Genomic DNA, 27,699 nt, shown 5'->3' on the forward strand with positions numbered 1-27,699 from the left:
TCACGGGTCGTGTGTATATTCTGCAACGAACCCAATGGATTGGCTTTAACCCTTGAGACGAGGAAGGCCAATATTGGGGACACTGAACGACTGCACACATGCGTGACACACAGATGACATAGGCAGCACCCCGAGCTTAACACCCTGCTCTGTGCAGCCCATGCGCACTTAGTCCAGTCCATGCCTTCGCTGCTTCTCCATGCAGAGTGTGTGAATAAATCCTGCTGCAGGAATACTCCCAGTTGTGAGGTGCTCCAATACCAGGGTAAGAACAAACAGTTCACCGGGACACCAGTTCACATCCTTGCGCTGCTCAGCTCAAACAAGAAACCTGTCAGCATTTCACAGAGGGGATTTTACAGCCTGCACAACAGAATAGACTCGCAAGTTTCACTTTTCAACACACAAGTGTGACAAAAGGGATGTCCCTGAGTCCAGAGCAAATTAATTCCACAACTATAGAACAGTTTCAACAGCCTTGAGTACCAGTGCTCGGACTAAGGCTTTCTAACAACAAATTCATCATAAAAATTACCCTGGTTTCCAGCTAGAACTAAAAGGAACCCCAGGAGATTTGGAGCTTGACCTTTCTGTATCTGTTGAAATGCCATCATGATCTTATCTTACCTGCTTATGCCGCTGAGCTCCCTTCCCAACCCAGTATCACAAGTGTTCAGGAAATGAAGGCTCTTAGTCATCACAGTTGATTACGGCTTAAAATTTTAGCTTTAATTTAAATGGAAAGAAACATTCCAAGAGGATATATATGTTTTATAAATTTAAATGAGTTACCAAATTTAGTTTTCATTGGATGTTACTGCAAACATGAACAATAAATTGTAAGTGCCAAATAGGAAAGAACTGGGGAAAAAAAAGCATATAACCATACCATATTAGAAGGGATTGGACCAAAAGATTCTGTAGGCAGCTGTCCAAACATTTGATGCACTGACATGTTAGCTCATAGGATGTAAGGACATCCTTGAATCCATGTGAAAAAACTTCTCAGGACTGACTACATCAACATTTTCCTGACAACTATCTTCCCTGCCAGCAATAAATCCCAGTTCAATACATATCTAAAATTATATACATTAGAGGGCATCTGTTCAAGAGTATTAAGCCTGCTTAAATTACTTGAGCAACTTTTTAAATATGTAAGAGAAATCTAAAAAGGATCAAAAAAATTTGAGAAAACAGCACTGCAATATTAATGCCAAGTTGTTACTTTTTTTTTTTAAAACAGATCTGTACAGCAACATAGCAAAGAATGCAGCGATCACAGTTCAAACCAGACAGCAATCTAGGAAATACTAATCTTGTATACAGCAGAGCTGAAACACTCCCAACATTTAGTTGCTCCAAATGTCGGCTACCCTAATGCACTCCAAACCAGTTCTACCTACATAGCACATTTTGGTGTGAAAAAGATTCTGTAAAGTTCCCTTTGTTTCCAGTGTTTTTCTTGTACAAAATATTACAATTTTTTTATATATATTTACAGACTTGCAAGGCTAGAAAAATATAAACTACAATTGGGCTTGGCAATCGGTTCTTTTCTTTAAATACATGACATTTCAGAACAAAAATTGTAGTGGTAACATATCCTGCACTTCAAGCATCTGCACAGAGAAGCTTTCTTCCTTAAGCATATCAAGCCTAAAAACCACGACTGCAGTGAGACACGTGCCACATTAAGTGCAACAAATGCAATTCATCTACCTCCTGGCATACAGAAGACACAAGATGAATGTTATTTGTGCAGGTTAGTGGCACAATATAGAAAAATCCATAACTGAACATTAAATTCCTTAATAACATTCATTAATTTCATAGGCAGAGCCTGTTAAAAAAGGACAACCGATGTAACTTCTAGGAAAAGCAGATACTAAGTTCATGGTGTATTACACATCTTGAACAAAAATACAACAACAGTTAATGTTTCAGAGGCATTTGTTAGCTTCAAGCAAGCCCCTGGGTTTTAAGTTTTCTTCCATTCAACTTTGAGTAGCAGACAGGGAGGATTTTTTGCTTTAAAGCTACAGTATCTGTCATTATGGCTTTTAACACCCCACCTTTCACCAACATGAGGTACGTGTTTCTAGTGAAATGGTAAAAGTTGAGCAAAATTAGTATCAATGGACCATAAAACTGGGTATTTAGGTGTAAAGAAGTCTTCTTATAAGAATTTGCCAAACCAAATTGTAACATTTCAAAATAAGGTGTCTTCTTTGTTTGTTTCTGCAGAGGGCTGTTGAGGCATCTAGGACACTGCTAGTAGTCAAGCCACTGAGCAAATCCTCTCTCCACCAGAGTTCTGTTCACTGACACCACCTAAAGGGAGGTGGAGGAAAAAGTAGAAAAGTGAACAAACCACTTGCAAGAAACATCAGCAAGTCCCTAATTAACAATAAAAACTCTGCATAATCATAAAACTAACAGTGTTGGAAAAAAAGGTATGTCAACGCACACACCTCATCTCCCATCAAGTTCCACAGCTGTATCAGTGGCAGACCTGTGGCACTGTCGTAATTTGTGACCTGGAAACACAGAAAACAAAATAAATGAGTGTGCAGCAGTTGTGGTCTGAGCCATGGAGGCTGCAAGGCTAGCATCGTTCAGCACATATCAGATACTCAATACTTCAGCTGGTGTGTAGGCCGGAGGAAATGTGGCTACAGCCACCAGGCGGCTGAGGCACCCTGCTGACAAGTTTGCTCTCGTCACCCAAATTCATGTACTTGCTAGGAGTTTGCGATGCATTTGAACACTGCATTAAACCCAAGGGAGCTGTAAGATCGAGCGTCACAAACACTATCAGCTTCCCACTCATCCCGGTTAACTCCCGTGATAGCTACAGCCACCGTTGGAAGCACTGCAGAAGAAGTACACGCCTCTTCACGGGGATCAGGCTCTGCAGGCGGAAGCCTCTGGGACACTGCCAGGAGCCTCGCTGCTCCCTCCGGCCAGCCAGCAGCCACATCCCGACGTCAGCGTCGCACAGACAGCTGAGACCGGCAAAGCAGCACGGACCCAGGTGGATACTTGATCCGCTGGACAACAGGCCATGTTGTGCTCTGGGAACCCCCTCACAGGTGTGCCCACCCTTCCTGCCCGCGTCAGTGGCGAGGGGGAACACTGACCCCACCGCAGCCGCGCTGTTGCTACTCAACAAAACGCTCAGCACCAAGATTTCTCAGCGAGAACCTTGCCCAGCGGCCAGGCTTACAGGCTCTGGCTTTGTTCTTTATTTCACACACGCAGCGTGCTAGGGGGCAGAGAGAACAGCAGCAGTCACACCAGCAACAAGACTTTTCCAGACAGCTCTCGCGTACCTGTGCCACTAGGACTGCACCTCTGGTCATCTCACTGACAGTGGCGTCAGCTTCGGATGAGAAGTGGTCCTCGTCTTTGGAAAGACAACAACAGGAGAAAACAAATGAGACATTCACAGGCTGTAAAGGCCAGCAGGGACTACTAGGCTAATCTTGTCCGACCTCCTACGTAAGTCAGGCCAGAGAACCCTCACCTGCTGCCGCTATAGGCATTTGCTGAGACCGGTCTGTTAAGCTGCAGATCACACAAGTACCGTGCCTGCTGTGCTGCTGAAGGGAAAGGATGAAGCGCTTTCTAAAGCCACTAGCTAAGTAAATGTGAACAGAAGTGGCTGATGAATTAGGGGGCTTTAAAGAAAAAAAGATACTTCTGCAGTACCTTTGAGCTGCCCTTAGTACTTTGATCCTTAATAAACTAGAGCTCAGGGGCCTCAGGACTTTACTGACCCTGCACAGAGTGCAATACTCCGAACGGGAACTCGGGAGCATTTGTACCACAGGCTGGCTGACACCCGAACGGTGCCAAAAGCACACTCTGCGAGCACTGGCAGCTCAAACCCCTCAGCCGGCACTGCTTGCGTAGGTACTGTTGCTAACTCCACACCTGCAATGCAGCGGAAACCTTTGTGTCCCAGGCAACACTCAGTCTGCACTCTAGACCAGACATAAGCAGAGTGACATTAATTTTGGAGGAAAGTTGCTTATTTCCTACTAAATTGCTGCAAAATAGTTTCTCCTTTGTACTCCTCTCACCCTGAGACCATCTCCAGGCAGCGAGTGAGCTCCTTACAAGCCCCCAAATCCTGAAGGAGGTCGATGACCTCAGGAAACACAAAAAACACTGACTTCTGCCAGAAGCAGCTTAAACCTTGCCATCCATCAACAGTCCTGGCAGAGCCTGTGCCTCCTGGAGTCCTGCCAGCCACTGACCCCAGTGCTGAAGCCTGGCCTGAGCCCTAGCTCCTACGGCCACCCTTTCCATGCCCAGAAGGCATGATACAGCATGCATCACTAACACTGTTAGAAAAGAAAAGCAGGGGGGGGGTGGGGGAAAAAAAAAAAGGCAAAACAGAAAAAAACATTTCTAGGTAGTGACTGACATTATTCCAGTGCTTGGAGGGTAGTACTTTAAACCTGTACGGAACTATACACATCAGTCATTTTAGTAGGAAAGCATCAGGTATTTGTCTCACAGACTAAAAACTAAGTTTGCATTTACAGCTATTCTATGACAGAAGGCAGAACAGTTAGAGCTACTTCACCTATACCCTGCCAGTCCTGCCAACTTGCTGTCTGGAAGAGCAATTCATCCTCTCCTCCATGTAGGGAACACCTGGACATTTATCATCTTTCCCCTGGACAGGTTGTGACATGCTAGTGCACTTAGAAGAATAACATACAATTTTTCCAGTCCTTGCTCTAGTCACATCAAAGACTGCACTTGAAATAGGAGGGCGCAGTTTAGACAGAATCGTTGCTCGTACACAGTTGGCATTCATTTAAACCTGCAGGAGTGCCAGCGCTACATCTACAGAGCACCATTACCTGGAAGTGGCACCACGTTGTCTAGTAAAACTTCTGCTCCTTGGAAAGGTAGTGATAAGAAGTCAGACCTTAAAAAAAAGGGAGTCAATCAGAATAAGAACATGGCTTTAAGTTACTCCTGTGTTCTTTAAGGTGACATTGATTAATCAATTGCTCAAACAGGAATTCCATTTAAAATTGATGACAGAAAAAGAGATCAGACTCTTCTCCCAGCAATCTAAGTAGCAACAATAAATTGTCCGATTAACATGCCAAGTTGGACTGGGCTCCAAGCAAAAACTACCTTCATAATAGAGGCTGTACTGCTTTTCTCCCACCTCTGGGGCACAATCAAGTAATTCATGGGCTTGTGTATGAAAACCCTCATCCAACACAGCTCTCCCAGGCCTTAGGGCTGGGGCAGAGAGAATTTGAATCTTCTTCCTAGCTCATCAATTAACCACACTTTGGGGCTTCCTGAAGGCATCCTTTTGCTCAACTTCCACACTGAAGTGCCAGAAGTTGCCATTTCCTCTCCCCTCCCCTTCAAAAAGCCTTGCAAGGGTTTGCTGTGCTCCCAAGGGACCCACATCTGCTGCTGAGACGAGCCCTTCTACTATTTCCCACTTCAGCTGTGGTAAAACCTAGAAGCAATTCAAACAATACAGATGCCTCTGATGAAGATTCAAGCCAGTATGCCAGGTATAGCCTCAGGCTGTGAAGACGAGCTACAGACCTGATTTGCCTGAGTGTATCGACCTTCACTTTGTCATATCCTCCGTAGTCCACATATCTGAGCTCCACTTCACTAGTCTCTTCGAAGTAGCTAATAACTTGAGCCCGTAACCATGCCCCATTCAGGCCTGGCGCTGCACAGATAATACCAACTGCAAAACACAAGAGTACAGAGAAGAAAGGCTCAGGGTAAGCGGATTTCCAGAAGCCGGCGCTTCAGGCATTAGTAGCACTGCACAGGTCTCTACTGAGATCTGTTCCATCCCCCTTCACCACCCCCCACCCCCCCATCAGACAAGGCCTGCAGCTGGGACACAGGAGAGCTGGGTGTTACTCTCAAGCCTGCTGCTCCTACCACGCTGTTCCACGCCGGTATCCCATTCCCTTCCAGCCTCTGGTCACTAACAGTGAGGTCTGTCCCCAGAAAGGAAAGTAAGCATCAAAACTCCCTTTCTATGTGATGCACCCTCCACTTTACGCCACGTGCAGGCAGCGACACTATGAAGATTTGGGAGCAGTTCCACACTTTTGGCAGCAAAAACACGCCAAATACCAAGCTGACTAGGAATAACCTGAGACAGGCTTGCTCTCATTCTGCACGTCACCTGAGTGGCCGGAGAGGTACTCCAGGGATGAGTAGGGTAAGGAAGAGTAGAACAACATCTGTACTCCGGCAGCAGCTCAAAAAACAGATGAAATGAGAAGTGAACTATCACACGCTGCCCAGCCTTCCCTTCTTCCCAGCCTCAACTTCACTCCCAATTTCTCTACTTCCTCCCTCGGAGCAGCACAGGATGGGGAATGGGGCTTACAGACAGTTCGTCGCACCACTCCGCTGCTCCTTCCTCCTCACACTTTCCCTGCTCCAACATGGGGTCCCTCCCACGGGAGACAGATCTCCATGAACTTCTGCGACCTGACTCCTGCCCACAGGCTGCAGCTCTTCATGAACTGCTCCAGTGTGGGTCCCTCCCACAGGGCACAGTCCTTCAGGAACAGGCTGCTGCAGAGCAGGTGCCCCGCGGGGTCACAAGTTCTGCCAGCAAACCCGCTTCAGCACAGGCTTCCCACGGGTCACAGCCTCCTTCAGGCATCCACCTGCTCTGGTGTGGGGTCCTCCACGGGCTGCAGGTGGATATCACCACTACCAAAACTTTGCTGTGCAAACCCACTACACTCCACTGAACAGTTTGGGAGCAACCACGTTACTTGCCTTCCACTGGAGTTGGCAGGGTTGGAATTTCAGGTTGAGAATAGCAGGCACACATCTGCTGGTCAAGGCTACGCAGGACATGGAAAGTAGGGTGTGTGTGCTGCTGGAGAAACATGTGCCCTGCATTGACTTGGTTCGCCACGACCACCTCTACAGTGACTCCATCCGGGAGGAACAGCTGCCAGGGGGAGGAAAGAAATTCTTGTTAGTGTTCATTGCAACACAAGCTTCACTCACAGCAACTCCATGTCCCACCAGCGAATCCTGAGGCTTACAGCCACGGGTGGAAAAGCCCTGGCACTCTCGTATTTCACTTCCAAAGGTCGCTTTGGATCAGGAGCAGAAAGCTACTTGCTGTTAGTCCATGCTGTTCTAAAGGAAATCAGGCTTGGGGTGGGGCCCATCCTGCACACAAGGCGGCTGTCGGCACAGGCAGCTGTAAGACTTCTTTACCCAAGAGATCAGTGGTTAGTCAGAGGTGATGCACATCAAACCGTGCTGCACTATCACCACAGTGCAACTCACAAGGATTCCCTGCCCACAGGGGTTTGAAGTACCAAGGTGATCTTTGCAAGGGCTGTCCAATATTTGTCACGAAGGCCCCATTTTCAAAGTCATTTGCCCTGGCTGCTAGAGGGCCATAGTGCTGGGCACCTTCCAAGCACTACTGTGCCCAGAATACATCTCAAATGCTTTGAATTCCCCAGCATAAATTCACTTCTCCAGAACAAAGCCTGTCTTCACATCCATGGAGACAGTCATGTGCACAATAACTTTATATCTAGATGCCCAGAAAAATTTTGTTGCTGAAAGGCTGGACAATCACTGGAATAGGCTGCCCAGGCATGTGGTGCAGTCACCATCCCAGGAGGGTTTAAAAAGACACGTAGACATGGTGCTTCGGGACACGGCAGTCCTGGGTTAACGATTGGACCCAGTGATCTGAAAGGTCTTTGCCAACCTAAATGATTGTACATTTCCCAGCTCAGGCACAATGGAAACAGCAGTGGAAGAATAGGTAGATAAATCTGATCTGTAGTAGTTACACAAGCAGGACAACAGAGTGCCACAAGAAATCAAACTGTTTTTGCGGGCGTCTGTGCACCAGCCACACGGGTATCACATACTACAATGGCAGCGACTGACAACAGCCTTCCACATGACATCAGTCCAGCCAGCAAGCTGGGACTTACCCAGGCAGTCAGAAGGAGGGAATGAAGTGTCAGTGGTGTTGGTGGAGACAGACCGTAGACGTTGGTGAGACACAGGTCCTTGAACTTCTTGCCAATCAGGCTCAGGACTTTGTCTACTTGAGGCCAGGAGCCTGGAACACAAAGATCCCGCAGAAAGCCTGCAGCACGGATATGCTGAGGACACCCCCACTCCCGTGAAGCAATATAGCTACTAGAAGACTGTAGCTTCTTCTACAAAAGCACTACACCAACAACTTCAGTTTTAATAGATTGACTGTGTAACCTGGTATCACACCAACACGAGGAACTCTGCCTGCCAGGCCTTAGTTTCAACAGCTTTGGCCTCCAGTATGAACCCAATTAATTCACTGGCAGATGTTTTTCAACCACAACTAATCTAACACCCCTCACAGTCAAGAGTGCATCTCATGATGCACATCCCATAGCAGCTCCCTCAGGCCTGAAGGGATCCTGCAGAAGGTGCTGGTTAAGCCACAGCAGCTGGAGATGTTCAAATGCATTCTCACCTCCAGCAGAAAAGAGCTTTCACGTGCCAAGGTGCAGGCGACTTGGCATATACCTCTACTGTAACAGCACTGAGCAGAAAGAATTTGTAAAGCATTGGACTCGCAAAGCTGCTACATTTGTTTACCCATCTCATTAAGGCCTTCAAACTACATACTAGGCTGTGAACAGACATTCCACTTACCTTCGATGTGGCAGACTTGGGAGTCATGGAAATAAGGTAGTGTTGAGACATAGATTTTGGCACCAGATGATTGCCTCAAGTAGTTCATAAATCTTCCTTGTTTGCCAATCAAACGGCCAACTAATTCCTTTGTTAAAGGGGACAAGAAAGAAACAGTCAGGAAGGGAAACGTAAATCAAATACTGGTTTTTGTGGCTTATTTCACCCACATTCCCAGTTCCTGTAGCACAGGGCCAGGATAAATATAAGGCAATGCTGGACCGGTGCAGCGTTCAGCTGGTCTGTGATAAGTCACAGTAGATACAGATCAGGAAGCACAGCTCATTTGGACAGCTCCATCTTCATGTCTTCTAGAACACCATAAAGACACAATGGGACAAAACCAAGCCTGGTAAAGGCTACCACCTTCCCACGGTCAAGCCACATCCTCTCTCAATCTCCCACCACTTTATTTAAAACAAACCAAGCAACCAAACCAAACCCAAACATGCTACATGCATTTTTCATTGAAATATGAAATACTATGTTTTAGCACTTTTCAAACAAGCTAATTAAATTTGAAAGAGAATAGACAAATTGACCGGACAGTAAACCAGGCTATCACGCCCATTACACTACAGTGTCCCTGGACAGCTGTGCAGGGTGATGCAGAGGTGTCTGTGCAAGCCCCGTCACTTCTACTCTTCCACTGGCACCTACCACCACTTACTGCCAGAGGCAGATGCCACAGCACAAGCGTGGGGCCTGAGTCACAGCCTGTCTCCACTAACCACTGAAACACATTTTCTGCTGTAGAACTGCTTCCTTAGCCTTTGTACGCGTCTCCACGGCGCTCACAGCACCCAAGCACCCAAGGCAGCATACCTGCCCTGCTGGGAGGTGCTGTCTCACGTTACTGGCTGTCAGCATTCACCTCTGCTGAGAAGCAACACCGCAACAGCACTGCTGTGTAGGACAGCCACAGCTTACTGTGCACAGACAAAGCAGGGAAGAAGGTATGAACGTAGTCCTGATAAACACAATCTTTCTCCAAAGCCAAAAGAAAGCTCACTATAAAGACAGAGACACAGCAGCTCCACAGAATAGCTCAGACAAACATTCAGCTTGTGAGGGGGGGTTTGGACAGGCAGTTAAAACGTAACCTGCCTACAGAGTGGAAAGAAAAAAAATCCACCACCTGCTCTTAACAACTGAAAGCATTCAGAAGGCTTTGAGGGTACACAAAGCACCAGACTAACAGATTGGGGTGGAAGATAATGGGGAATAATGAGTCCAAACAACCAATGCTCCCCTGGGCATAGCCCTCACATGCCTTGTATTTACAGTTGTGTACTAGCTCTTTGCTCCTGGGGAGTCCTAATAGGAGCTAAATGCTTAAATCCTTGTTGATTTGTTGCTGATCTCTGCGGGATGGCACTGGGCCAGGACCAGACTGGAAGAACCAAAAGACGGCTCTGTAGGGCAGGGCAGGATGCGCGAGCAGGCCAGCAGCTGGTTACCTTTGGGACCTCTATTTCCCAGACAACGAAGTCGGACTTGCTGGACTCTCTTCCCAGCTTAGAGTTCTGATGAGCCACCGTCTTCCTCACGGCACAGCCACCGTCCACAAAATCCATGTAATCTACATTCGAACCTGCAAGACATGTGCATGTGTCAGCATTCAGACAACCCACACAACCCAGCTACCAGACACAAGGCTGTGAAAATACATCATTTCACAGAGGCTGCATTGAGATCTTCCCATGCATTCACAGTTGGGATGTTCCTATCAGGTTCTCCAGTATTTCAGAAAGGGTAAAGTCCCATCACACGCACGCTGCTGAAAGTTTCCTTTTATTCTTGGAGAAAAACCCACACGCCTCTGGGAATGCAACAGAAGGAGGCTCGAGTTCAGCAGAGTCCTTCAAACATGGTGACACCTCACGCAGCAGCACAGACAAGACACCGTACGTCAAAGTTACCAGCTGAATGAGAGCTATGGTAACTTCAACACTGAGCTGCTGCAGCAAGGTACGTTGCCTTTTCCCCATGGCTTATACAGGGCTCTTTGCAGGGAGCTCAGAACGCAGGGAGGGACGTGCAACCTGTTCATCTGCTCTTTGCACTAACATTACATTCCTGCCCCAAGAGGGGCTGAACAGTGACACGGGTGCCAGATGTGCCCACTGCTAGCTGTGGTAGGGGATTGCCTCTTGCCCAAATTTGTCATATGCTTGAAGAAGCAAGGTGGCACAGCTGAGCTATGTTTTCTTCCCAAACCATCAGACGATATTAGGAACATTTCTGCTTGGGAAGGGGACAAACTCAAACAGCTTCCTCATGCTCAGATCCCAGATACAGCCCATGTAACACAAGATTGATCCTTCCTCCAGATTAACAAGCAGAAGCATGAAGATACTCACTTGCTTGCAAGTATTCAGACCATCCCATGCAAGACCAAAGAGAAAAATACACTCAACAGCTGTTTCACATTTGCCGCATCTTAACACAGCACAGCACAGATGCCTAGAAAGTCAAAAGCAAACAGTGCAGCAGCTTGCCAAAGCCTTCCTAAACAAGGATGAGGACTGAAGTCTCACAGCCCGGGTGTGAAGGTCAGCTGTATGACCTCTTACCCAGCATAGCCGCATTATCAGCTTGACCTACTATATCCCTTCTCCCTGCCCTTCAGCTGTGTCAGTGCAGCGCTTTCAGCCCTGATCATCACCAGGCTCCACAACACGCCCTTGTCACACACCAGCATTCACAACAAGGCAAAACCATTTTCTTCCTATGGTTACCCTGACTAGCAAAAATGTTTTGTGGGTTTAATGCTTAATTGTTGGCAAACTCAATCCCCATGTCTTGCAACAAGCAGCATTCCAACTACTTTGTAGCAATTACAAAAGACATCCTGTCATTAGGGGCTGTTGGCACCACAGGGTCCTAAAAAGGATTTTAACATCCATCCCTAAGGTCACACAGGTTAACATTCACTCAGACAGTTTTGTGTTCTGCCAGGCACACATCATCCAGGATCTAGAAGGCAAAAGCAACACAGGCACAGATGGGGGAACTCCACGAACATTGCTCCCTGTTGGGATTTCTTGGCATGCATCTATTCTTCCAAGCAAAAAGGCTTCAAGGTAATTGGTCTGCAACCAACTGATGTTATCACAGTTCATCAGAGCACTTCCCTGGTTCACCCAGGAGCACCTCAGAAACCTGCCTTACGGCTTCCTTCCAGCAGCAGCCCATAAACACTGCTAAGAACCCAGAGGCTGCCTGAGCTGAAGCACAAACTAGCAGGTCTCAAAAACCCAAGGTGTTCAACAGCCTGGCCTACACCCAGGAGGGCCCGTTGCACTGGGCTGCTCGAGCACATGCTTAGCTTTAGACCATGAGCTTTGTGCTGAGGCACACGCACCAGCCCCTCCACGTCCCTCGTGGAGTGAGGGGCCCAAAACTGACCCAGGGTTCCAGGTCTGGCTCCACCAGTGGTGAGCACAGGGGGACGGTCGCTGCCCTGGTCCTGCTGGCCACACTGTTTCGCACACAAGCCAGGATGCTGCTGGCCACCTGGGCACTCTGTTGGCTCACGTTCAGCTGGCCATGACCAGCACCCCCAGGTCCTTTCCTGCAGGGCAGCTCCCCAGCCGCTCTGCCCCCAGCCCACAGCACTGCCTGGGGCTGGTGTGCCCCACGGGCAGGGCCCGGCCCCGAGCCATGCTGAACCTCATGCAGCTGGCCTTGGCCCCTTGGCCCAGCCTGCCCAGGGCCCCTGCAGAGCCTCCTGCCCCTGGCAGGCCAACACTCCCACCACAACTTGGCGTTGCCCGCAGCCTTACTGAGGGTGCGCGTGATCCCCTCGCCCAGATCACTGATAAAGACATTACCCAGGGCCGGCCCCAGCACAGAGCCCAGGGAACCCCCGTGTGCCCGGCGCCAGCGGGACGTGACTCCAGCCCCACCGCGCTCCGGGCCCAGCCGCCCAGCCTGCCACCCAGCACAGGGCACCCCCGGCCCGGCCGCAGCAGCCAGCTTCTCCAGGAGCTGTGGGACACGGTGTCAAAGGCTTCACCAAGGGTCCAGGCAGGCAACACCCACAGCCTCTCCCTCAGCCACCAGGCAGGTCATCTTGTAGGAGATCATCAGGCTCGTCACACAGCACCTGCCTTTCACAAACCCATGCTGGCTGGGCCCGATCCCCTGGCTGTCCTGCACGTGCCACGTGATGGCACTCCTGAGGACCTGCTCCATAACCTGCCCCGGCGCCCAGGTCACCCCCACAGGCCTGTAGCTCCCCACATCCTCCTCCCTGCCCTGCTTGCAGATGGGTGTCACACCGGCTAACCCCCAGCCTAACCTCCACACCACATAACTCTGCAACAGCCTTATAGTCCTCAGGAGCTGCCTGCTCCTTCTTCCACCAGCAGTAAATTCTCCTTTTTCCTCCGGGTCCCAGCTCCAGCCAAAGCTCTGTTCAGCCAGGCCAGTCTCCCTCCGGCTCACCGTTCGGCACATGGGGACCACCTACTCCTGCACCATTAAGACTTCCTTCTTTGAAGGACACCCAGCCTTCCCGGGCTCCTTAGCCCTTCAGAACTATCTCCCCCAGGACTCTTGGCATCCAGGCTCTTACGCAGCCCAAAGCTGGTGCTCTGAAAGTCCAAGGCAGTAGCTCTGCTGACCCCCTTCCTTACTTCTCCAAGGATCAAAGGAGACAGGGGAGCCTCCACTTCTTGTCACGTGCCCATGCAGTGCATTGGCCTCAGCGACAGTAGAGCACAGCTCCACCAGCCTATCTTCCTCTCGCAATCCCTGATATTTCTTCACCTTCCTACATCTGCTTCCAGCTCTGCCACCAGGCTGAGCAGATCCTCCACCCAGCCACACTCACACAGGTGTTACCCTGCTGCCCCCCGGCAGTGGCGATGGGCTCAGGCGCTCCCTGCAGTGACCTGGCAGCTGCGTGGTTATGTGGGAGCTCCATCTGGGTCACCACGTGCCTTCTGGCCACTGGCTCGTCCCACCACAGCCGGGCTTCTCCTGGGGAGCAATGGCCGCTGCTGGAGCTCACATCTCACAGCCATCACGGGGACAGCACCTGCCCTGCGCACCCTGCCGTGCCCTGGCCGCCCGCCTGTGCTCCCTGGGGCTGCGTTTGTACGTGTCTGGGTTTAACTGCCTTCACTCCTGCTCCGCACACACCGAGCCAGAGCTGCCGCTCAGCCAGGCCTCAATGCTTCCCGCTCTGGGGTGGGCTGGGGCACCCTCCCCCTCTCTCTGCCCTTGCTTCTCGGTTTTGCCGGTGCACAGTAAGTTCCCCACAGTCCCCCGGCACGATCCCCCGCTACAGAGTGCCTACTGGCACGAGCGCTAAACAGTCACCCACTGGGGAAGTTAAACACGAAGAGGATTTATCTGAAGATGTTCTGGAGGAGAAGGGTTGCAGCACATAAAATGCTTGTTTGCTATGTTTTTGCAGGAGGATTTTCGAGCCTCTTACCTTCTGTGTGATCTCGAGCCACCCCCAGTGCACTGCTACACTCATTATGCAAGTCTGGACTATCCTCTTTCAGTATCCCATTACTGTGTGGCACTTTGCTGTCTTCAGTAGCAGGTTTGCCAGCTGGTACCAAGCTCTGATCAGCAGACTTATCTTGGGTTGCAGGTATGCTCTGTGAGTCCGAATGCTGGCCTGATGCAACAGACAGCATTGCGTTCTGCAACGGGTCCTTTGCACTCTGACCACCTTCAGATGTGTGTGTGCTGTACCCAGGGTCCTCCATCACAACAGGCAACTCTACCAGTGGCCCTCCACAGTTTTCCAAAGAAGTCCGATCAGCTCCCTGGGAGTCACCGCACACACGGTTCTTCATCTGACAGTCTTTTGTGTCTCCCTGAACAGGGCTGGACAAACAGCCGTGTGTTGAACAGCTGGAATCCATCACACTCCGATCCTGTTGCTCTGTCCGAGGGGATGCCACTACTGCAGCATCACACTTTGCAGCAATGTTCTCATCAGCTACTGTAGCTTTCTCCACAAGCATCCAGCCAGGGGAAACAACGCTTGTCTCCAGTGGCATCTTCACTTGGCTGGCTGCAACCTGGCAGATCTGAGCAGGCGCATCACTCATGGCACCAGACAGCACTTCCTCAGTGGCTATCGAAATGACCTTGAAAACTATCTGTACTGCTACTTGCTCAATTTCCTCAACCTCTTCCTTGTCCAGGCTTGCTCCTCTAATCTTCTCTCTTTCCAATGCATCTCCTTTTGGGTGTCTGCTCTCCTCCTGGCACACAGGTACAGTACTGGCAATTGACTTGCACATCTCTTCTTCCCTGGGCTGCTCCAAACAGGTAGACTCCAAACTATCCTGTAACGTGCTCACTGCAGGATCCTTGTGACTTGATACAACTTCATCATTGAGAAAGGCTTGTGGGGTATCGGCTTCCTTTCCCAACCCTAAGCAAAGGGCTGGCACAGAGCCAATATCCGAGAGCACAATATCTGGCACCTGGCTTTCCTTCGGGGGCTTAAACAAAGAATCACCTGTCTGCTCTGCAATTCTGATCTCCTCCGTGATTCCCAGAGACACTTGTGCCACCGTCATTGATGCTGACAGCTGCTGATCTTGCTTTGTGCTAGAGCCCGAATCCTCTACAAGGCTCACCACAGCACTGCCGTGACACTCTGTGCTCTCTGAGATCAGAGGGAGAGAAACACAAGCAGGGACACTACTTTCATCTTGAGATCCTATTGTTTCTAGCTTGCCACTGTCGTCCTCAAGGGTGCTGGGCTGAATTGTCGTTACTGACAGGTCTGGAAGGTCCTGTGAGAGATCTAGCCTCTCATGAATTTGACACAGAAGAGAGGGCGTCATCAACGCTGCTGACAGCATGGAGGCTGAGGTGTCATTCTCTGGGCATTCCTCTTCTGATGAGAGGAGCAGTGTTCGAGGGACACATGCTGCTGTTTTGGATGAGGAATCATTCTCTGGCACTTCTTCCTGTTCCTCTTCTCCAACGGCTATGACTTGTTTGTTGTGATAGCTAGCATCCTTTTTTCTACGGAAATAGAGCCACCAGCAGCCAAAAAGTGCCAGTGTTCCAGGTATGGCAAACAAGACGACACGGTGGAAGCGTAAACCCATTTTGCAGTCTCAGTAATTGTATCTACAAGGAGAAACAGAAACCACGTTAAAATAGTCACAGGGAAGGTAACAGAAAGGCTGAAGTTTCATAAATGCCTTGAGGGATTTCTGCTAGCACAAACAGGCTTCTTTTCCAGCAGCTCTTTAAATTCACAGCTCTGCTCCACCAGCAGACCAAAGACTAAGATCTCTACCTAAGACCAGGTGTGGAAAAGTGGCTATCTATTAAAACATGAAAGAAATTTTAAAATTCAACATTCAGTAAAACTGCAGCTACTACTTCCAAGATGAAATGCAGTGGGTATGCAGAGTATCTGCTCCCAGTAGTTTCCCCAGGCAACACAAACTACAGCCTTAGCACACGCTGAGAGGAACTGGACGGGGGTGGCGGAGCGGAGTGAAGACACCGTGGCCAGGCCCTGGTGCACTCCCTGCAGGAAGCAGAACTTGATGGTACCATATACTGACAAGCCACATAGTAGCTGTCAGAAGACAAGGGAAGATGTCAGCTGTTGAGCCAACAACTGCAGTTGATGATATATATATATATATATATCAATGAACCTTACTCATTATACTACCAAAGCACAACTTCATCTCAAAGCTACCCCCCTCCAAGGCACGACCACCCCTCACACTAAGCATGTACTTTATATTTTTATTTGACTCCGCATTTAAAGGTCAAGTGAAAGAATTTTTACACCTACCAGGAACAAAACGCATGTACAACTGGAGTCACCCAAGCTCCACCTAGAAGTAAAGGAGTAATACAAAACTAAGTTAGGAAGTGCAGAAGTTAGGGAAGACTTCATCAGAACTCTTGAGATCGGTCAACAGGCTGAGCTTGTCTTCTCCCCCACAGGGAGACTTACTGGGGAAAAACTATACTGTATTCTATGCACACTTAATGACTGAACTCCAGCTGGCTTGCATTAGTGATTAGATTTTGTGTGCATAGCATTTCACACTTGTTCTTGCAGTCAGCGTATTATCAACAGCAATCTCAAACCTTAATCTGCCACAAATCTGCATAATAAAAATCCTCAGCTGAGATCTGTTTTGTGTGAGTTTCTGGAAACTTGAAGACTTGGTTTGATTATGTCACCGGGAATCCCCAAGCAGGATAGGCGAATCGCCCTCCGAGACCGTGCTGTTCAGAAGTGTCTGGAGCAAGCTCTGACAGGCTGGTCAGGCGCAAGGGTCTGCCCTTCCTGGGACACTGAGAGACTAGGTGACCATCACAGGTTGGGGGATAAAACCTCCCCCTTAACAGGACACTCAGGAGAGCTGGATGTTCCTCACCATTACACTCACCAGTTTCACCTTACCACAGCTTTACGCCGACACTTCCTCCTCCTGCCTTGCCTTCGCAGGGCAGCACCCAGCACCGCGAGCTTCTGCAGCACTGGGCTGGGCCACCACACAGTGTGCCACCAGCGTTCCAAGACGGGACTCGACACACTGCAGGTCTCCCCAGCCCTGTGCTTCCCCAGAGCTGCACAGGCTGACAACACACACGTCTCTAGAACGGAACTGGGAAGGTGAAGTGCTCTGCAAAGGCTCTCACCCCCAGCACCGCAAGAGGCTGGTGTGTGGGCACAGCACCTAAGTCTGTAGTTAACCGGGAGCTAAACAGCAACATGCAGCTACTACATTTACTTTTACACACACACAGCGTAGGAATTCCTGAAAGAGCAAACACAGCCTGATGAAGCAAGTGCCCCCCAATAACCAGAAGTCTCTAAAAGATTTCACAGCAGTGAAGATGGGAAATAGGCTGTAACATCCTTAGAGTAGAGGTATTTGTCTAGCAAAAGCAGCCTGGACAGAACGCTGCTACTCAAGAACCCAGCTTCAAAGTGTGTTCTACATCTAAATCAGCTACTCCTCTGACTTTCTGGAGTCGAAAGCTGTCTCTTAGCCTAGAAAGTGTGTGAAACCTTCCCTGCCTGGACACCACTGAGACTCACGTCCCAGGCATGCTGCTCAGGTGTTTACAAGCCTCACCTGAGTTACACAAAGCAGGGCTGACACCTTTCCTACTTCTTAAGGGAAGTCTAGAGCCGGAACACAAAGCCAAACAGTTACCTGCCCAAAAGCAGCTTTTGCCTTGCTAAAAAGCACTTCCAGTTTAATTTTCATTGAGCAGGAATTAAAGCAGAACTCCACGTGCCTGACAATGCTTACACACAACAGACTTTTCTTGACACGCCTCAAGGCTTTTGCCAATAAGCAACAAAAATAAAGGTTGTTGTCAAGAGATAACAAAGTCCTAGAAATGGGAACCGCGCTTTGCAAGGAGTATTATCTAGTTCCTCTTTAGAAAGCATAGTATTTCTTAGTCAAGAGAAGATAATCAAGTCATTCTGTCAACTATGCTTAGTCTATCTCAACCAGGAAAAAAACAACTTTTATCAGCAGAGCAAGTTAATTCTGACTGCAGCTTCCAAATACAAATTTCCTTTGGGGCCTTGATTGTCATGAGAAGCTGAATACATTCTAGCCGAGGGACAAAACCAGGCTTCCCTCAAGCTCAAAGCAAGCATCCAAGCCTCGTGTAAGTTAATATTCACCCCACATTTCTCACCTCCTCCAGCCATACCCTCCTATCCCACAGGAGCAAACACAACTTTATCCAAGCTAGCTTGGATGCCAGCCTTGCTTCTGTACTGTTTAACCACACAGTCCTAACGACTGAGGCAAGTAAACAAATGAACAGCAAAGAAGAGGGACTAGATTTCTTGCTCAGTCCCAAATCAAAGGTCAGCTGTAGACATAATTTAAGTGGTCCAGTATATCACAAATGAAGTATTTATGTTGTTCTACACGGGAAACTTGAGGCTGTGTTCACTGGACATTCACAGCTGGTATCTTCTAAAGCCAAGTTACTTCCAGCTGGCTTTATGCAGTCAGCTAGCAGGACTCACTGCTGAGGATGAACCTTCAGTTGACAGCAAAACCCGAGATTTGGAATTCAACAAAAAAACCCCAAAGAAACCAACAAACATATGCAATAATTTGGATGTTTGGTTTCTGGAACTTGGTAAATTGAAAGGGTGAAGCCCGTACATTCCTAAGACAAAAGGTTCACGTTTATGCTCTCCAGCACAGAGGCACATTGTGAGCCACTGTGAGTGCTCATCTGCTGTCCGCTTCGGTTACTGTAATTAATGCAGAACCACCCGACAAGCTGTCTCACAGGCACACCACAAACTCAAACTAAAGTAGCTCACATAAGTCCATTCCCAGCAAGCTTTCCTGATTAAACAGACAGCCCTATTATTATCCGATTCCCTATTAAGTTGCACCAACTGCACAAACAATAGTACCACACAGTTGCACGGTGGCGCAGGAAGACAGCAGCAGGATGCTCCACCAAGGGACGGGCCTGTCCCAAAGCCTGGCAGACAAAAGAGTTCCAAGCCTTTTTAAACGTTAATATCACTTAAGATAAAGATCGTCACTCTTCTGTGATATTTACATCAGTGGGAACTGGTGGATCAGCTGACTGCTCCTTGCAAAGCTCATTTAATTTCAAGTTTTACAACTGGACTAGTTTTAGCAAGAGCCACATTATACTATCAGGGATCGTGTTAAAATGGAAATTCCACATCCTACCATCATCTACAAAGTAATAAAAAGGCAGTGGCTCTGCACAAGAACCCAGCAGACATCCTAAAGCCCTGGGCTGGCTAAAGGGACAGCTAACACCAACATCTCCTTACACAAACACAGTAAGACAACTTCAGTGGCCCGATTCTGACAGGCTAGTCACAACACTTTTTATGCGATGCCTAAGATGATAGTTGATTTTTAACCTGCTCAACCAAACCGTTGTAAGATGGCAGCACATACTTCTCTTTAATTTCCTCCACAGGAGAGCTCCTAAAGCCCACATCCGTTTCCCAACACAATTACGAGTGACAAAACCCCCTCTCCATTGCCAATTTGATAGCCAGTTCAGGAAGGCAGGAGCAATGGGATCACTTAAACACATGGCAGGGGAGGAGGAGGAGAAAGCCTGGGATTTTCCTGCCAGCAGCAGAACAGAAAATGGCAACTTGTCAAATCACATGGGCCTTAAACGCTGCCAAACTGGAGGCAGCCTGGCCCGACAGTCCTTGGCGTTTCTTGTTCTAGAGCTCTAGTTTAGCTCTACAACAAGCCAGGTTTTTCAGCCTTTTACATCTGTTCGTTTACCCCTCTGCAACTAGGACTGCTGGTTCATAAAGATGTTAAAAGTTGTGGAGGGTCCCCGTTAGCAGCTTTCACTCAGAGCAGCCCATTTCCTGAGCTCTGTAGCCCACGTTAACCGGGCTGTGAAAAGCTGGTCTCGCTCAAGGGGCACCTCTTGCTGTTATTGTCTTTCAGTACTGGTGTTTGAAGCAGGAATTGCTGCAGAACACTTCCCATTAATTATTTAAGGATAAGAAAATGACCTGTTTGCTACTACTTAAAATAAGATCCAGTTTTAAATCTAGCTTGCCTGGCTCCTACCAGTCTTGGAATGTTTGCAGGCTTATTTTCTGAGCTGTCTCTTCTGGGTGATGCTCCCTGGCAGGACACCAGGCTGGCCTGCGAGGAGAACGTGGGAGAGGCCGTAAAGCCTTGTGGCCCACACCCCCAGCGACCAGGAGCGTAATGCCAGGGGCTGCAGCCCCGTGTTATTGCAGGTTGCTCTGACACCACAAAGCCATCCCGCAATTCCGGCACCACAGCCCGTGGGGATAGCACACCTCTCTGAACAGCACTCCAGAGCCGGACCTGGAGGAGGCAGGTCATCCCCTCCATCGCAGGCCATCTGCCTCCTTTAGCTTTGTATGACAAAGAAAGAAGCTGCAGTTTGGACATTGCACTTCCCAGTTTTGCTTCAGATCAAAATATGCCTTATGCCAAGGTCGGGTCAAGTATGTCCACGTCTGTTTCTGGGCTGTAATTTATCTTAAGGGTAGGGTCTCCAGTCCCTTACTCCTGTTCTTATGCCTCCTGTAAGGCAGAGCATGGGCTACTGGTTATTTTTAGCATGGAAAATTTTAAGAGCCCACATGGTTTAGTTTTAACTGTGCCAGCCTCGTCCAATTCTCTTTCACCCAGACAGTATTTATTTCCCCGAGTGCTGTATCGCTAGCTATAGGGTTTGCGGGGAGGCACCCTAGCCTTGCTGGCGATGCTACATTACCCATTTAGCTGCCTGCTTGTTTGCTTTGTGATCCTTCAGGATGGCCTTTAATTTCAGCCTTGATTTCCACAGCTTGCAGAGTCTGGAAGCATAATCTCTCAAGTGCTGGGGCAGAAGGGAAGCGGAGGAGGCAGGGGCTGGCAGCACCACAGGCTATGTCCCTGCAGAGTTGGGGGCTCAGTCACTTGGGACTTGTCCTTGTGTCTCTTCTTGTAGAGCCTTGAAGCAGCCTGCCTCAGAACAGACCTTTTGTGTGTGGAAAGCCCTGAAAACATGGAGCAAGTGCTTGCCGAGCTCTCCTCTCGGATACTGAGGATGAATTATTTGGCTTCTCTGCAAGCCTTGTGCTGCAAACATTTCTAACCTTAGAAGGATGTGTATACCGCAGGGTTGTTTGTCCTGGCTACAGAAACAAGGTGGCTTAAAACTGCTCTGGGACCCTAATGCAAACAAGTAGAATAAGTACGTTGACTGTCCTGGGCTTTTTTTTTTTTTTAAAAAAAAAGGTAGGCAAGTGTGCACGTTCGTTCTTGTCCTCATCTCCCCTATCTTTACCAGGAGTTTTCCATAAATCAAGCCAGGATACAGATTTGGAGAGCTGACTGACCCCTACTCTCCCCTTGGTGTTTTAATCCTACCCTGACCTACTGTGGGGATTCTTTAGCAAGCTGGAAAAGCCTCAAGTCCTAGCTGCAGCTCTCTGGCTGTGCCTCGATACAAGGTGTGACATTTAGCCAGGATTCCTGGCATGCCAGAAGGAAGTGGAAGTGGCTGCTGGTGCAGGGCAAGCGCATACAGCACATACAGCATGTGAGGTCCGCACTATTTTTGGTGCGGGACTGCATGGGGCCCTGCATACTGGGGAATGGCACTGGGGCATCCAGTGCTTCACACTGGTTCTGGCTTTTACAAACCAATCGTCTCCAGTCCAAAGCCTCTGGAGCTGCTGCACTTCCCCTACCGGCTCCTCCCGCCTGGAGAGGGTTGTTTATCTCTACGATAAAAACTGCTTTCAGCATAGTCAGCTTCACTGATGTTCCCACAACAGCTACTCTCCTCCTTTGCACCTGAAGCCACTACACTGATGGCCCAGGCTTTATTAGTATTTCGCCTTACAGTCACTGCTGCTGTGTACTTACTCCCACTCAGGAGCCCAGCACAGCTCCAGCAGCATCACTTCAAAGCAAGACCCTGAACAATTTCTGTTTACATGCCCAACAGCAGACATTTACAATAAAACTGTCAGCCTAGACAAACTATAGGGTTGTGGAGTTTTTTTACATATGTTTTGGAAACCACTGAAAAGCTCACACAGATACAAACACCAACCGCCAGCGACCCTCATCACCCTGCACTGCCTAACGAAGTAATGCAAGGTGCAGAGCTGATCACTCCCACTGTGCAACAAGCCACAGGTTACACTATGTAATTAACATTACCCCTATCAGATTATCGCACTCCTTACTCCAATTTATATCTTATTACTTTCTTGCTCCAATTGTTTCATTATTTATGGTTACTCAACCAAGCTAGCGTCTCCCTGTGAATCCTCTATTACAGAGGAAGGCAAGATCAATTTTTCACCGCTTTGCCAGAAAGGTCTCTCAGATACAGAAGCAAACTTCAGAAACTGCTTTTGCACCCCTTCACCCATACCACCTTTACCTTGCTTGGCTATTCCTCAAAATTGTGTGGAGTTAATTTTATTTTTTTTTTGCCAGTTGCGGAGTCTGCTCCAGAAACAGCCAGACCAAATGTTTCTGCTTCTCCTAGCTAGCCAGAAGACTTCAGCAGAGAAGCCAGAGGGCACGTGACCTTTCTATTATCATCCAGCCTGACAGTGCAGAGAAAGCTTTCCGATTCAGACTAACCCTCCCCACGACTGAGGAATGAATACCACTTTTACAGCCAAGAGGCTAAGACATCAGTTGTTGGGATTCTTTCTGAACAGCTACCTCTGACATATGTACCAGTCCAGACTCAACTCTTGTAAAAACATTTTTCATAGAAGACTAAAGAAAAATCAGTCCTCCGTGGTACAAGCAAAGCAGTTTTTATTATCTTTATAATCTACCAACACATTACCAAAATTTTCCCCAAATCCAGATTTTAGCACCTGTAATTCTTTCCACATTTCCACCCAGGCTGGAGAATAAACCAAAATATTTTCCAGATTTTTTTTTTTTTTTTTTTTTTTTGGGGGGGGGGGGGGCGGGCACGGGGGGGCATCAACACTTGGTATTTTGTGTTTACTTCTGCACCAATGAAGCCAATGCAGCCCTTGCTAAGGACAACATAGTATAGTGTGTGCCGCTTCTAGATTAAAATTTAAAAGCAACCAGTTAAGTCAAATGCCTGGTATCTATACAGCGTGCACAATGCTCAGGAGTCGAGACTAAACTAACCAAAGGCTTTCAGTATTCTTTGTACACAAGACAAAACACAAGCATGAATTTTGAAGGGGACAAAACGGTGAAGTTTACATCACAACACACTGATACTGCTGTAAGAGATGAGAACACAGGCAGCACCGAGACCAAACAGGTACCTGGAGAACAGCAGCAAGACCTGCTCATAGAATGTTTACTGTGCACAGCAACAAGACCTTGATAAAGAGCTTCTCAAAACAAGAGCTGGAATGAAACAGAAAAGCAAAAAACCACGTCATTCAGCTGGAAGCCTTGTGCCCAGGGCTTGGCTGGGGAGTAAGTTGCACAAGCACACAGAGAGGATGAACATCAAACATTTGTGAATAAGGCACCCTGTATTCATCTGCGCTGGGAAGGAACAGCAAAAGGTTTCACTAGTCATTTAGACCGAACAAGCAGGGAGGTAACTTGTGTGCATTAACAAGGTTGCCACAGGAAGCCACACAACATACTTGAGACCTAATCAGAGAGGAACGTGCTTCACTTTGATCCGTATTACAGTAGTGCCTACAAGCCCTCGCCCAAGTTACACCAGGGGCTGTTCTCACACACAGAAAGGCTTCCCCCAAAGATTGCAGGCTGCCTCCTTTCCTCTGCTTCGGCTGCCCTTTTTTAAAAAAGCAAAGCAGAGACACAGATTAAGCGACCTTCCTACCATCACATCAAGTTGAAGGAAACACAGGGAATATAAAATCGGTACTCCAACTCCAGAGACTGGAGTCTGTCCTCTTTACCAGGCAGCAAAGAGGACACTGTACTCCATTCAGCTTGAAATACTTCTGGGAAGGGATGTGCAAGTTTCTTTCCTGCACCCCTGAACACCAAAAGAATTCTTCCTAACCCAGCATTTCAACAAGAAATGGAATACAAGTCCAAGCTCATAACAACAGGCTCCTCCTCTTTAAGGAAGAGGGAAACTGCAGGGTCACAGCCCTAAGATTTTTGGGGATACACACCCCAAACCTTGTTCCTGAGATTTCAAGTTTCCAATTCACAGATTTATCCCTATGCAAAGTTAATGCCCTCGATACAGGAGGCACATGCAGATCATGAGCTTTTGCCAGGAACTGCTGCTATTTATACACAGGGAGTCAAAAATCAGTTACAGCACATGGCAAGTTTCTCATCCTCATTTGCCAGGTGGCAGCAGAGGTCAAAGGCAATCAGGACCTCTTCGGGTCTAGAAGCAGTGGTTTGTTTGCTGAAGAATGATTTTACACAATCTTTTATGAAGTATTCAACTCTGCTAATAGGAACGTACAGGGCTCATAAATTCAGAGTCAGTTTCCAGCCAGGATACAAAATGCAGGAGCAGCAAAGTTACACTGAATCCATGTAGTGGACAATAAAAAAACATGGTAAAACAGCTGAAGACAGACCATTTGCAAACACAATAAGTGACATGCAAACATATCACCTTCAGCAATCCCCAGGAGAAGCAAACTCAACAGCCTTAATTTCCAGGAAATAAGCACCTGCTGAATGAAATAGCTCCTTCCAAGTATCTCAGCCTGAAGTTAATCATCGCTTCATGAAGTTTAACCAGCCATTTGCATTAAGAGTTTCACAGAAGCACTGTAGATAGAAATCAGCATTTTAAAAAAGGCTAGTCATTAGATCTGAAACATTAAACAATTAAACCATAATTAATGTTTTAATTAATGGGTTTTTATTACTTCTAGATGTTGCTAAGGTCACCTGGGATATATCAGCCCTGATGTTAGAGCAATCTCCACGAACACTAGAAATACCTTAAGTAATTTTTTCACATCTGTTAAGTGCACATGAAAAATGAGAATTATACATAAGCGGGGTATGTTGCTTTTAAAGCATTATGCTCTGCAGATAACCACTACTGCAAAAGTATACTTGCTCTCAAACACCCCCAAAGTCAGCCTGCAATGTTTTCAAAACTAACACAAAAATCTCAACATAGCAAATCAACCACTTCTGTTTCTGAACAGCTTTGGCTGCAATCCTCAAAATCCTGTCACCATTAACTCCCAAGAGAATCTGTGGGAACTGGGAACCTACGTACTGTGGTGGATCACCCTGGGTGGTGAGGGGAATTCCTGCTGTCTAATTTCAGACATCATGGTCTAGGTTAAAACCAAGGCTTTCTAGGCAGTTGGTGATTTTCAGAATTAGTATCTCAAAGCATCTCCAGAGATCTTTAAGAAAGAACTCAGCTCCTAGGATGGGTATCTAAACTCAGTGTGACTCAGGAGAGCACACCTGAGAAAGGCAGCTACCAGAACACAAGTGAGTTCCAGCAACACCATCCACACCGTCTCTCCAAACCTAACAATACCTTTTGCTTCACACCTGAGAGCAAAAAGCCTGTAGCCCTGTTGTACAAGATAACATTACAACCCTGGCGAGATTTATGTGCCAGAATCCCCCACCACTGGCGTCCCATGACAGCTTTGGGAAGTCCTTCAAAAGCTTCAAAATAATGAAACACTGAAACAAAAGCTGAGAGACTGTCAAGCAAGTGGTACTGGGATAGCAAGTGATGCAAGAAGGTGGGCTTCTGGAAGGCTTCAAGCACAGCTCAAGTTCTACAGGCTTCTTGCTCCTTTTAACTTTCTAAAGACCTGCCATTTCCTCCAGTGCTCTAGGTAGCATGTGCAGGCAAACCAATTAATCAAGAACTAACCTGTGCCATCAGATACACGTAGAGAAGCTGTACTATCCCTTTACAGAATCATAGGTACACTGATGTTACCAGATGACAGGTACAGCAGCTCAGCAGACGCCTGCACAGCATTTCACCTTTTACACAGGAAGCTCATTATAGAACGAGGAGTTAAGTGACTCGAAGTGGGTGGCACAGTGACCCCCAGCAGAGGCGCAAGCTAAGTTCAGTGGCACCAACAGCCCCAGTCTTCATGCTACCAAGGAAGGGCCATACCACCTCGTGAGCTGTGCTGCACTCCGGTGTGCCATGTGCCCTTCCTCGGCTACACTGTGCACACACATTGGGCCACAACTCAGTGGATCATTCACAGGCACAAAGCAAACAGGAGAAAAGGAAAGTTACCCTCTCCTGCTACTAGCAGCCCCAGCCACCAGTCCTTTCCTTTCACCTGAGACAAAGTCCAGGAGGCGCTGATAGCGCTCAGCAGGTGCTAGCGCAGCCGCAACCTGCCCGGGCAGCACACAACCCTGCAAAAACAGAAATTCAGGATTACTCCCGTTCTGCAGCCTCTCACTTCTCCGTAACAGATGGACCGCGGTTAAATGCAGCTTTTGTTGCTGTTACCTATTATGACCGGTAACTTCCATAGAGGGGATGCCCTTACTGAGAGTCCACTCATTCTGCGCTCCTTGCTTCACGGTCTAGCTTACTAGACTGTAATAAAGAACTTTGGCAGACATGGATCAAGTTGCCCTGTTCTGGAACGTGAATAACTTAGACCTTACTGGCTTCAAGGATGGGGAAGAAGAAATAAAAAAAAAGGAAAAGAACAGAAAAAAAAAAAAAAGAAGAGTCAAACAACATGGACTTTTCCAGAAAGTGAGGCTACTGAAGCATTCCCTCCTCAGCAGCAATATAATTTAAGTTCTTTGCTCCTGCCCGCGTTCCACGCTGGTTTACAAGCTCACCGCGGCCACGGCAGCACGTGAGCAGCTCGCCAACGGCCGGACCTGCTGGCCACGGCCGCAGCACCAGCCAGCGCGGCCCGGCCGGGCGCAGGGCAGGGGAGGCCGCCACCCGCCCCCCAGTCCGCGGCCGCCCCGCTGCCTGCCCCGCCGGGACGGCTGCAGCGGGACGGCGCCGCCGACCTCAGAGCGCTGCGGGACACCGGCCGCCGCCGCCCCGCGCCCCGGACCCGCCGCCGCAGACACCCCCGCCCCACCGGGGTGACCTCGGGGCCGGGCGCCGACCTTGGGCACAGCGCCCGCCCCCGCTGCGGGCACGGCCGGGCGGCACCCCGGGGGAGACGGGACAGCGCCGCCCGCGCCCCCCGCCCGGCCGGGAGCGGCGGCGCCGCACAGAGGGGAGCCGGTCGACTGACAGCCGACGCAGCGGGCCCCGCCGCCGCCCTGGGGGCCGGGAGGCGACCGGCCGCCGGTACTTACGGGTGATCCGGCGGGGCGCCGCTCGCCCCGCGCCGATGCCCGGAGCCGGTGCCGCCCCCGCGCCAGGCCCACGTGCAGCCCGGCCGGGCCGCCGGGCCGGGACATGCAGCGGCCGCCGCCGCCCCGCCCCGCCCGCCCGGTACGCCCCGCCCCTCTCGCG

General features: G+C 48.9%; 1 protein-coding gene across 3 annotated transcripts; it reads right to left on the reverse strand.

Annotated features, from left to right (window-relative positions):
* Window positions 1–707: 707 nt before the first annotated feature.
* AKAP1 (A-kinase anchoring protein 1) lies at window positions 708–27,658 on the reverse strand. Of its 3 annotated transcripts, XM_040578373.1 has the most exons (13): window positions 27,540–27,641; window positions 26,497–26,621; window positions 16,553–16,595; window positions 14,198–15,867; window positions 10,209–10,342; window positions 8,710–8,836; window positions 8,001–8,131; window positions 6,808–6,985; window positions 5,596–5,746; window positions 4,881–4,948; window positions 3,336–3,409; window positions 2,475–2,540; window positions 708–2,334 (listed from the first exon to the last, which is right to left on the reverse strand). In XM_040578373.1, the coding sequence occupies exons 4-13, from the start codon at window positions 15,843–15,845 to the stop codon at window positions 2,275–2,277; spliced, it is 2,637 nt and encodes an 878-aa protein (XP_040434307.1). In that variant the 5' UTR covers window positions 15,846–15,867; window positions 16,553–16,595; window positions 26,497–26,621; window positions 27,540–27,641; the 3' UTR covers window positions 708–2,274. The 3 variants fall into 3 exon arrangements, with proteins under 3 accessions (XP_040434307.1, XP_040434300.1, XP_040434308.1); XM_040578366.1 differs by lacking the exon at window positions 26,497–26,621 and having other exon boundaries at window positions 27,540–27,658; XM_040578374.1 differs by lacking the exons at window positions 16,553–16,595; window positions 26,497–26,621 and having other exon boundaries at window positions 27,540–27,651.
* Between the last annotated feature and the right edge of the window lie 41 nt (window positions 27,659–27,699).

The sequence above is a fragment of the Falco naumanni genome, chromosome 1 (assembly GCF_017639655.2).
Source record: "Falco naumanni isolate bFalNau1 chromosome 1, bFalNau1.pat, whole genome shotgun sequence".
Classification (NCBI taxonomy): Eukaryota; Metazoa; Chordata; class Aves; order Falconiformes; family Falconidae; genus Falco; species Falco naumanni.

Excerpts from the sequence above, each read along its gene's own strand:
- AKAP1 (XM_040578366.1), bottom strand. The coding sequence starts at position 15,845 with ATGGGTTTACGCTTCCACCGTGTCGTCTTGTTTGCCATACCTGGAACA. Across the intron at positions 8,132-8,709 it reads CCAAGTCTGCCACATCGAAG|GCTCCTGGCCTCAAGTAGAC; the intron begins GTAAGTGGAATG and ends TTTGTGTTCCAG. Across the intron at positions 6,986-8,000 it reads CCCTCCTTCTGACTGCCTGG|CTGTTCCTCCCGGATGGAGT; the intron begins GTAAGTCCCAGC and ends TCCCCCTGGCAG.